The sequence below is a fragment of the Tachypleus tridentatus genome, chromosome 6 (genome assembly GCF_004210375.1).
Source record: "Tachypleus tridentatus isolate NWPU-2018 chromosome 6, ASM421037v1, whole genome shotgun sequence".
In the NCBI taxonomy this organism is placed as follows: domain Eukaryota; kingdom Metazoa; phylum Arthropoda; class Merostomata; order Xiphosura; family Limulidae; genus Tachypleus; species Tachypleus tridentatus.
The window spans coordinates 103759836-103772583 of NC_134830.1; the positions used below are offsets into that span (position 1 = coordinate 103759836).

At 34.3% G+C, this 12748-nt stretch overlaps 1 protein-coding gene across 1 annotated transcript in view; it reads right to left on the reverse strand.

The window, feature by feature from the left end:
- The window catches only part of LOC143253223 (cadherin-related tumor suppressor-like), a 140345-nt gene extending 131932 nt beyond the window's left edge, over nt 1-8413 (reverse strand). The window contains exon 1 of the mRNA XM_076506706.1: nt 2510-8413. Within this exon, the coding sequence (XP_076362821.1) occupies nt 2510-7915 (5406 nt within the window). The 5' untranslated portion in view covers nt 7916-8413. The remainder of the gene's footprint in view (nt 1-2509) is intronic.
- Between the last annotated feature and the right edge of the window lie 4335 nt (nt 8414-12748).

Below are 12748 nucleotides of genomic sequence, written 5' to 3' on the forward strand. Positions count from 1 at the left end.
TAATTTTTCATATCCAAGTTAACTTTACAATGGATCTTAAATTCTATGTGTATAAAAATTGAATAACTTATAATTATATTTACATAAATCTCTACTTCTTCATATATAGTTATAAGAATAAAAAACACAACAAATTAACCGTGAAAAGTACCTAGATTTCTGTTTGTTCCAACGTGAAGCTTTACAGAGTGCGATTTCCACGCCATCAATTGCAAAGAATCAAACCTCTCGTTTTCGCCTTTAAGTCCTAAAAACTTATCGTTGATTAAACAGAGGACTGTAAAAAGTGTATATAATGTTCATATATTCTTTTTTTAAAACAAAATCTTATATATTATTTTAAATCGGAAATACCGTTTGCGTCAATTTGCTTTTTTGATAAAAATATTGATTTCTGGTCTGATAGCTTCTTTTAGTGATGTCGCGTTATTTACATAATCAACATATAATGACTTATGACTTTTTAAGTACTAATTTCAGTACTATTCTTTAATAAAACTCAAATTTATTGCTTATTTATTTGACAGATTTTCGACCAACGTGAATTCCAAGTTGCTGTACACACACATATATATTATGTTACATTGTAATGTGCATCATAAATAACAGTTTCGTAATATGCTGTTCACATAGTGAGAATGCGTTTGTTTTAAATTTCGAAGAAAGGTAAACGAGGGCTAGCTGTGCTAGCCGTTCTTAATGTAGCAGCGTATGATTAGAAGGGAAGGCAACCAGACGTCACCACCATCTCTTGGACTATTCTTTTACCAACAAATAGTAGGACTGATAGTGGGTTTATAACGCTCCTACAGCTGAAAGAGCGAGCATGCTTGGTATGATGTGGATTTGAACCCGCGATCTTAACATTGCGAGTCGAATGCCATAACTGCTCATGACAGGCCCGCAATGAGAAACGTTCTCATTACATCCATGCATTAACTTTATTGCGTAGAATAAGAAGGTTTTACTTCAAGTTTATTTAAGATGTTTGTACTAGTCTCGCGACCTATGAGTCAAAATTTCCGGATGGAAATGATACTTGATAAACAAAGTATATATATATTACACAAACTCAGGGTGATGCTCGTGAAGAGATAAGTATGCTTACAAATAAAGAGTTTTCATCTTATAATACACTGGATAGACTAGAATGATTTATTGATTTTACTCTAAACCACTACAAAAGTTTCAAGTAGTATCTAAAAACTCTACAAGAGATAATAATCCAAAGTCAGATTAGTCGTAGAACTTTGTCCTCCAGGATTAATACACATATCTACACTTTTTAACTTTCTTGTTTCACATCCTTAAATATTACAGTTTTGCCTCATGGCTGTGCTAGAAAGTAAAAAAAATACTCTTACTAACCCGAAAAACGTCAACAGTTTAAGAACATGATAATATAAAACGTGTTTTTAAAACAGTAATTATTGAACCATTTATAAAAAAAAAATAAAATGTAGGATAAACATATACTTGGACGTATATGTAACTTATTCAAAAATAAAATATATTTAATATTTATTGTAAATACAAGTGTTATCTATGTAAATGTTACACCTTAAGTAATAACAACATTCATATAAAAATGCTATAAAAATCATATAATTTTTGATAAGTAAAGGGTAAACTTACTACCACTTTTTGCTTAATGAGTTATCTCAAAATTTAAAGGTTAATTATATTCAGAAATAAGGGTGTTGATTAAGTGTTGAGGCATTCTTTCTTTCGCTGTCATGACGACGACCTTTATTGTAGCTCAGTGTTAAATAAATAGACATTAATCGCTATTGTCTTAAGTCTTTTGCTGGGTGTATCTATTTATACATCTGAATGAAGAGAAAAAATTCCCTTAGTAAAACGTTTTAACGAACTATTACGCACATCATCAACTTCATATTCACCTCAGCAACAGTAACGCAAGTAATAATAGCAAACACAAATGAGAAGTTTGTCATTGTATAATAATATAGAGCAGGTAAGTCTGAACAATCATTGGAATTACTAAGGCATTCTTGACATCTGTATAACTGATGGTGATATAAACTCAACGTTTTTGGAGTTTATTAGATTTAGTGGCTTCACTTAATAATAATTACATGTGCATACTAATATTATAATTTCGTAAGTGAAATAAAATACTGAGTTAATATAGATAATAAAATGATAAAAACTACGTAAATAAGTTATAAATAGGTAGGTATGCTTTACATCATACTTTACTTGTATTTTTAGCAAAACAAAGCATATTTGAAAAAAAATATTGAAGTATTGATAAAAAGAAAGAAAATTTAAACAATTACAAGTTGTTTTTTATACCCGTATGAAACTATACCAAGTTTCTTGATTACAGATAAATAAAGTTTAAATATATTCTCAAACTAACGAACTTTAAAAATGTTGTTAAATTTTAAATTTTCTATGAATGTGCTGAGAACTCTTATTTTGGTTAGCTAAAGTTCCTTTGAAAAACATTATTTGAGATATAAACATAACCACGTAACCCTACCTTTGTTTTTGACGTCCTGGGAGAAGAAGCACTTACATCGACAGCATATACTTCAAGTTCGTAGACATGAACTTTATTTTCGCGGTCTATAACTGTTGCTGTAGTGATTACCCCATTTTGCTTATTGATAGCGAATACACGTTGCTGCGGAAAGACATCGGAGTAAATCCTCATCAAGTAATACTCTATTCTGCCTTCTGATTGACCACTGGGATACTGAGCACGTACAGATAACACAGTTGTTCCTATTGGTTCATTTTCGAAAATGGAGCCTGAATACTCAGAAGCAGAGAACACTAAACCTTGTGGTCGCTTCATTGTTCCAATAACAGTTAATTTGTTTCTAGAGGATTTTCTACTGGATAAGATAGCCTCATCCGTGGCTTGCACGATTAAAGAATAGAGCACTTGAGGTTTTTCGATTTGTCTCGACAAATAAAGCTCACCTGTATTGCGGTCTAGAAAGAAAATATTTTTTTCTCCTTCTATTAGCTCGTACGAGACTACACCATTACTGTTAGCGTCTTTGTCAACAGCAGATAGAGTCATAACCTTATAGCCACGATCTGAATTTTCAGGCAAGACACCTGCATCCATAGACACAAAAGTGGGTGCGTTGTCGTTGACATCTTCAACAATAATCGTCATGTTTTTTTCAGTAGATAGTCGACTAGATGGAAGAAGAGCCTGATCAGTAGCAGATACAGTTAATCTAAATGTGTCACTGAACTCACGATCTATCTCCTGGATGGTGTAAATAACTCCCGTGCTATGATCAATCGCAAAATGATTACCAGGAGGTTGTTGGTGAGTCAAATTGTATAGAACTTTTCCATTTAATCCAGAGTCTCTGTCTTCTGCTATGACAGTTACCACCGGTGTGTCTATTGGTATACCTTCCTCGATTTGGCGAACAATTGCTACGTTAGAGAAGTATGGAGGGTTATCATTTACGTCTATTATGTTAATTTGAAACTGTAGAGTTGATATTAAGCGTGGAGCTCCTCCATCTATTGCACTAATGTTTAAGTAATAAATACTTTTTTCTTCGAAATCCAGTTGACGGTCCAGATATAAAACGCCTGAAGTGCTGTCAATTTGAAAGACTTCGTTAATGTTTCCAGCTACTATTGAAAATGATATATCACCATTAAACCCTTGGTCAGCATCAGTAGCAGAAAAATGGAAAATTTTATATCCAACTGGTGCAATTTCGGATATTTCAGCCAATGATTGTTGTACAGTAAAACTAGGGGAGTTGTCATTTTCATCCAGAACGTCAATCATAACAATGACTGTTGAATTGTGTGTGAATTCCTTTCCAGTGTCACTGGCCATTACTTTTAGATTGTACCTAGACTTCTTTTCTCTATCAAGTGTTCGAAAAAGTGTGATTTGCCCAGTATTTTCATTAATTTGGAAGTAATTGCCTTCATTTCCAGATGTGAGAAAATATACCACATTTCCGCTGACACCTTCATCTGCATCTATAGCACTTACACGAATAACCTGGGTTTGTAACGGTGCTCCTTCTGAAATGACTGCTTTGTAGGGCGTGCGAAGAAATTGTGGTGCATTGTCATTGACATCAGTTATATATACAGTTACCTTGGCTTCATCTCTCAGCCTTGTTAGCCCACCATCTTCAACTAAAACTTCTATTACTATGTAATCATGACCACTGATTTCGAGCTGTTTCTCTCGATCAAATTTTTTCAATGTTCTAATAATACCACTTTTAGGGTCAACTACAAAGTCGTTTTGATTTGTACTGATTGAAAATGTTAATTCAGCATTTCTATCCTTATCATTATCATCTGCAGAAAGTTTCCCTACATATGAGTGCAATGGCTCATTTTCAGAAATATAAAACGTCAAAGTGTTGTTATCAAATTTAGGAATGTTATCATTTACGTCAATTACATGGACAACAACAGATACTTTTGAATGTCTAGACTTTGTTCCATTATCTTTCGCTTCAATAATAAGAGAATAGTAATCTCTTTTTTCGCGATCTAATGTCGCTTTAACATATAGAAAACCATCGGGAAATATTCCAAATTTATTATTATCGTTTCCTTCCTTAATTTCATATAGAACGTGGCCATTTTCACCCGAATCTTCATCTGAAGCGATAATACTAAAAAACCTATCATTAATAGGTATTGATTCCAACACAGAAGTTTCATAAGATATACGATCAAAGACCGGGGTGTGATCATTCACATCTTCAACTATAACAACAATATGTTGCCTAGAAGATAGAGGATAAATGCCTCTATCTGTAGCTACTACTTCTACGTCATAATTATTATTTGTCTTAAATTTCATAGGTTTGTTCAGGTAGATCATACCAGTGTCTGCATTTATGATGAAAATATCATTATGATTAATAGAAAGAGAATAGCTAATTTTACCGTTTATTGCAACATCCAAATCTTCGGCTTTTGCAAGATACACTTCATGACCGACTGGCCAATTTTCTAACACTTTCACTTTTATGATGGACGACATAAACTTCGGAATGTAATCATTCTTATCATTTACTTGAATTCTGACATCAACTGTAACAAAACTATCTTCATTATATGCTGTTATCACGAGATAGATGGATGTTTTTAGCTCACGATCAATTCTTTGAGCTGTAGTAATACCTCCAGACTGGTCGTCTATATGAAACCAACCCAGAGGGTCTCCTGATGTAATGGCATATTTCACTTGAGCCAGGTCAGATGTATGCTTGAGTGAAACACGACCAACTTCTCGACCAATACTAGGTTCTTCGTCATCAGAATCTTCTGTTACTAAATACTGGTAACCATTAGGCTTACTGAATTCTAGTGAATATTGCTTTTGTTTTTGATCATCAATATAAATCATAACAACCGCATTTTCTGTTGCTTCATCATCTCCGGGATGTCTAGCTCCTATTATAAGTTCATGTCTTGATTTGACTTGTTCCGTGATGATTGCTTTTGTTTTAATAACACCCGTCAGTTCGTCAATCTCAAACAACTCATCAATACCCTCAACATTGAAAAATGATATTCTCGAGTTTTGACCTTCATCTAAGTCTGAAGCTGTTATTTGCAGAACAGAAGTTCCTATTTCCACGTTTTCTGGAATTAATGAGAAGTAGCGTTTAGGATAAAATACAGGATTATTGTCGTTAATGTCCAGAACATTCACTTGAACGTCTACGGTTGAAGAAAGTGAAGGTATGCCTTGATCTTGAGCTACTACTTTGATAAAATATACTGCAATTTTCTCCCTGTCTAACGTTGACTTAATTGTTAAACGCCCAAATGTATAATCGAGTTCAAACATATTTGGATACTTTTTGTCTGTTTCTTGGTCCAGATAATACAAAACACTTCCGTTTGTCCCTAAATCATTATCTGTTGCTGACATTACAGTCACCAAAGAACCAGGAGGAGCATCTTCCGACAAAGAAATATTACTAAATCCTTTAGAAAATACTGGATATTCGTCATTTTCATCTAATATCTGTATTTTAAGGTAGGTATGTGCCCAGCGAGGATTAGGACCTCCATCTCGTGCAGATATTTTTAGTTCTACAAAATCTAGTTCCTCTCGATTCAGTTTCTGAGCTGTAGTTATTAATCCTGTTTGAAAATCTAAATTAAACCACCGCTTTTCGTTTCCTAATGCTATTTCGTAATAAATGTTTGAATTGATTCCCGTATCTTCGTCGGTAGCTGTGATCCCAGCAACATAAGTGCCAACAGGTACTAGTTCACTCAGAACTGCAGAGTACTCATTTCTCTCAAAAACTGGTTCATGGTCATTCACATCGTTCACGTGAATAATTAAAAACGTTGTAGAGCTCCTAGCAGGTGATCCATTGTCTGTTGCAGTGATCGTCAAGTTATATTTACTAATGTACTCCCGATCTAGCACACCGTTTACTCTAACAATATCAAAACTAGGCGTTGATTCTAGCCTGAAATGAGACTGTTCATTACCCCCTTGAATTTCTATGGTGGTTTCGCCATTCAATCCTTCATCAAAGTCAATCACACTGACTGCTGCCACAACAGACCCGTTTTGAGCATTCTCATCCACTGTGGCGGAACTTGCAGTTGAGGGAAAAAATCGAAATCGGATAATAGGGTCGTGGTCATTAGCATCTAAAAGATTGATAGTGACATAAGCTCTACCATCCTGCCTAGGTGATCCGTGATCCCTGGCAAATACAGTAAAAACACAACTTTTAGAACAATTCTCCACCGTGGGACAGTTCTTTGGACAAGATAGGAAATCTATAGTAGAGATCACTCCTGTTTGAGAATCCACAGAAAACTGCGATTCTGTTTCACTCAAAAAATAAGTAATTTTTGCATTATCGCTAATGTCATTGTCGGTCGCATGAACTTCTAAGACACTTGTTCCAAGGGGAACACTCTCATTCAAGCTTACCGAGTAATCACTGTGGTCGAATATTGGAGGGTTGTCGTTTACGTCAAGAATAGTAATATTTAAGTGTAAGAATCCTAACCTTGGTGGACTCCCTCCATCCTGAGCAGAAATATTGAGTTGATAAAAAGATGTAACCTCTCTATCCAACCGACTTGTGATCTCCAAGTGCAAGTAGGGCATTTCTCCACTAGGATTGGTTGTCACTACTAATCGAAACACGTTGTTTTCATTCCCTGAGACTATCTTATAATTTGTTGTAATGTCATTAATTCCAGCATCACCATCTGTTGCGGTATCCAGGATCACTCTGGTACCAATGTTAGCACTCTCAGAAAAAGTGACATGAATACTCGGCTCAGGAAATGTAGGTGAATTGTCATTTATATCTAAGATTATTATTCTGACCTCTATGGGGTAAGTTGGCTGGCTACTAAGTATCACTAGGTCAAAACGGTCACTTTTAAGTTTTTCCCTATCTATCTTCTTAACGGTCGTAATTGTTCCCGTGGTTCCATTCAAATGAAACTCTTCTGGAATATCATTAAAACGATAAGTAAAATTTCGCTTTATAGGGATAGTCCCAATAACAGTACCTGCCGCCTTTCCCTCCTCTACTTCAAACTGTACCCTTGTATCGACCTCTCTCGACATCATGGCGACCCCAGTCACTTGTACACCAGAACTTTGGGCATGGGCAGACCTGGCTATTATGGACAACAAAAATCCAACCATCATATAGAACTTAAAACATACCGATCGTGATCTCCATTTGCTTGGTAAGCAACCATAAACAAAATATTGTATTTTTGACAATATGCACATATGTTCCTTCATTTCCGAACCCAGCATATTACCCTCTCTATTCAAATTCATATTTCTTTGACTAATGGAAACGCCATCCTCATTTAACATTATGATCTCAAAGTTACATCTGTAACACTTCATCCTGATTGAAATGCATCGCATGTAGATGTGTCATAATACTGATATCTAATAAAATACGGCGTACTTTATTCATATTACTTAGAGAACTTCATAACTTTCATGGTATAAATGTAGCAAAACAAGTATATAAACAGTCGATTACGATGATGTAACTTGGTAAACTTTGAAACAAAGTATTAGAAACATCTTTCACTGTGTAATTCAGCACCGATTAGCTTCTGGTCACGAATCACAAATACCTGATGAACAGCTAGCTATAACGGCCCGAGGCACTGGGTTCAAGAAACACAACGTAGTCCTCAGAGCGAGTGCAGCTAAACTGGATGGATGAAACCTGCTCTCCAAGTTGCTTCACTGATGACTGGAACTCGATACTAAATAACACTTTCCACGCTTCTGAAACACACAAATACAGATATAGAAACAAATGTGACTCAGACCTTTTTTAGTCGCTTCTTCTCATCAGACACACTCAACATAAAACGCGCGGAATACTACACATCGGTTGTCTGTCCTACCGCGATTCTGGAATAACAGGGCTAACATGTCAGTAGGGGCCACGGCCGCATTCCAAGGAGGTGGGCGGAGCATTGACGTCGTCCAGCCAGCAGCCTATGGCAGAAGTCAGAATACAGAACCCTGCGGTCACTAGCGGCGTCAGATGAACTTTTGTCTTAGAGTACATGCTACTAAAATGTATTTAATTGGACAAAAGATTAAAAAAACTCTTGTTTCCTCACTGTACATTTTTTTTATTCCTCCTCTTTCTGTTATATTAAAAATATCAGTCTGTCATTAGTAACAGACGTGTTAGAGCTGTCTCATTCGCCAGATCACGTGGCATTTAGATACAGCAACAACAAACAACCAATGTATGATAAAATCATACTTGTTGTCACTATAAGCTAAGGCTAACTGGAAGATTAACGAGATACATCAAAGTATCCCTTAACAGCAACAAGAAAGACGCACCCTCAACAACACAGCTTGTTTAAAACATAATAAATTTAACGATAGCTCAGATTAACTTTGCTATGAACAGCGTATATTATTTTATTGTTAGATAAAAACACGAAACCCTATAATCTGAGCGCTTTCGAAAGGTAAACATTTCTTCATCAGGAGCAAACTGATCTTTTATGTGTTAAATACCTACAGTTTTAAGTCTTAATTACAAATAAACTGTAACAAATATAATGGTCTTCTAAATACATATGTATATATGTGTATGTGTGTTGTTTACATTTCCAATTGTAATATGCAGTGAACTCACTGATATCTAAGATGTAAGATTATTTTATTTTCATGTATGTTTTCTTTAGACAATAAAATTATTCTTACTTAATTTGCGATTATAATAAAAAACATAAAGACAACGCTTTTAACATATTGATTAAATTTAATTAAGTTGTGGCCACAAAACTCCTGTGATGTGGGTATTTAAACTATTTATAACGAAAGCTTATCCATTTGTTTTAGATTTATTTTTAGTCTTTGAGAAAATAAATAAATGGGAGAATATCTAATTAATAATTGTGAGATGCTTAATAGTTACGCATCCTTGTTTTGTTTTTTATGAGAACACTCACTACGACCCTGTGTAGAATAAATGTGAAGTAATAACAACATGCTTGTAAGCTGTTAAAGACGTGTTTGCATGATGTCAATAGGTGAGAAAGGGGTAGAATTTTGTATGTGAAGAATTTCAAAGTTTCACATGACACTGTATACGTCAAACTTGGCATTACTGTTGAGCTTATTTGGAGTCTAAACTAGTATGTAAAAAAAAAAAAGATATTACATGTATGTTTTATTATTACTTAACGAAACATATAAAATGTGTATGTATGTATGTAAGCAACTGAAATGGATAAGAAAATGTATACAAAGGGAAAGAAATAAGTGAATTTTAGAAAGGTTGAGAATATAATTTATTAAATAAATATATCAAAGCTACATCAGGTTATCTGACGAGTCCACCGATCAAAGAGAGAGACTTGAAAGGTTTGTTTTTGTTTTGAATTTTGCGCAAAACTACACGAGGGCTATCTTCGTTAACCGTCCCTAAGTTAGCAGCGTAAGACTAGAGGGAAGGCAGCTAGCTAATCATCATCACCCATCGCCAACTCTTGAGCTACTCTTTTACAAACAAACAGTGAGATTGACCGTTATATTATAACGTCTCCACGGCTGAAAGGACGAGAATGTTTGTTGTTTGGTGTGACAGGGATTCGAACCCGCGATTACCAGTCGAGTTCTTTAACTACCTGGACATGCCAAGTCATGACTCGAGAGGAACTGAGATTATTATTTCGACTTGGAAGTTTGTTTGAGATACACAGACTTTTTTTTTTTTATCAGAATGATTTTGAAGTTATAAACATTTAATCGGTGTTTCCTAGCTTGACAGTGTATACAAAGGGGGGAACAACATGAACATTTGTACGCTTTACGGTTCTGCTGTTGTTTGTGATGTAAAACAAACTGATTGTGATTCAGATCTGTATGAAAGATCATAATAACGTATTACCTTCGGCTACCATCGCTGTCGTAAACTGATTCGTTTCATTTTACTGATGCTCTGTATAGCCTCAATTATATAATATCGTGGAATTTGTTTTATCTTTAACGACGTTTTGTCGAACTATATTTTGTAGCAGTGAAGACTTTCCTTGTTGCTTATTTTCAAACAAACTTTTATTTTGAATGACTGTTGATCTACCAGCATGAGAAACATGTTGTGTCAGAAATAAAACAATTTTTCATTCATAACACAATCTTAGCGTCAAAACACTACTTCAAGTTACTGTGTAATTATTAACCGAATGTTAAAATCTGCTATGGCGGTTCCAGGATCCTAGAAAAGGGTGTGGATCAAAATAGCTGATTATGGAAGTACGATCACGAAAACTAAAAAAAATAATATCCTTTCAAAATGCTAATTCTAGTTTTCTATGAGGTGAAACCGAAAACGTATGAATATACTTTTACCTCTTTTTCTTCAATAAAATATAATTATACTTCTTATCAAAATCAGAGAAGAAATAAGTATAACCGCTAAGCTGAAACTTTGAAAGGAACTGAAAATGTTATTGTTCAGAAAAGGAACCGATGTAGATAGATTTTGAATACAAGTTTGCAGTACTTTTCACGTCTGACTTATATATGAAAATACATACTTATTTTGTGGAGATATTATCCAAAATAAGATAGTATGTCATTATATCAGGATAAATTTCAAATAAATAGAATGGATATTTATAAAAATACACGAGAGAGAAACTTTACCATCTTACTTTAAACATAGAAACATTCTCATTGCATCTAATGCTTATTAGAGTGGATCTGTCTGGGACTGTTTAATAGCATTAGTGTTGAGAAATAGTAGCAAATTAGTAGTTTAGGAAAGATACTATTACTTTATGCTAATTCAAGGAAGTGAAAATATTGCAGCTTTTAGAGAAAGAAAAGGAAATACATATGTAAAAACGGATCGTTTGGGTTGAGAAAATGTTTTACGTAGAGGAGCGAACAACGTTTCGACCTTCTTCGGTCATCGTCAGGTTCACAAAGAAAGAAAGAGATAACTGACCCGAAGCTGACCACATGTTTGAAAGGGGTTGTGTAACTGAGTGTTGGAATATAGAGGACGGTGTTAGATGTTTGAATATATAATTTTATTTTATTTATATTATTATTTTTAATATAGGTATAAAGGTGTTCCTTTGTATTGGCTTATTTTGGGTTTAAGTTGTTGTATAAGTAAGGCTTCTTTAATTTTGCGTTTGTTTATGTTTGTTTCTTTATTTAGTATTTGAGTGTTTTCTATGGTTATGTTGTTTATTTCACTTGCAGTGTTCGAAAACGTGTGAAGGTGACTTTTTATCTTCTTTAAATCTGGTTTCCATTTTTCTACTTGTTTCTCTAATATAGAAGTCGTGGCAGTTATCACATTGTATTTTATAAATAATGTTGGTGTGATGTTTGTCAGGGTAATTTTTACATAGTATATACCTCAGTTTTGTGTCTGGTTTTTGAATAAATTTGGTATTAACTGGTATTTCGTTACTAGTTTTCGCCAAATGTTGGTTATTTTTCTGCTGATGTCGGGAATTTATGGTATGCAGCAGTATATGGTTTCATGATTTTTTAATTCGTGGGATATATTTACTTTTGTTAGTTGATTTTGCTTTATGTGTGCGTGCGTGCGTATATTGTTTTCTACGGTTTGTGAAGGAAACTTATTGATGTTGATGAAGTATTGTTTTATTTGGAGAATGCCCATGCTATGTAACATCCAAATATGTAACATCAGCCAGTTCATTCATCAAAGACTCTTTTAATTTCGTGTCTAATCTAAATCAACTTAATCATAAAGCCTTAATGGCTAGTTTCGATGTTATATCCCTCTTTACAGAAATTCCAACCACTGAAGGTTTTTGAATAAATTTGGTATTAACTGGAATGTCATATTTTGTTACTAGTTTTTGCCAAATGTTGGTTATTTGTCTGCTGATGTCGGGAATATATGGTATGCAGCAGTATATGGCTTCTTTACAGAAGTTCCAACCACTGAAGGTTTTTGAATAAATTTGGTATTAATTGGAATGTCATATTTTGTTACTAGTTTTTGCCAAATGTTGGTTATTTGTCTGCTGATGTCGGGAATATATGGTATGCAGCAGTATATGGTTTCATGATTTTTTAATTCGTGGGATATATTTACTTTTGTTAGTTGATTTTGCTTTATGTGTAGGTGCGTGCGTATATTGTTTTCTACGGTTTGTGGAGGAAACTTATTGATGTTGATGAAGTATTGTTTTATTTGGAGAATGCCCATGCTATGTAACATCC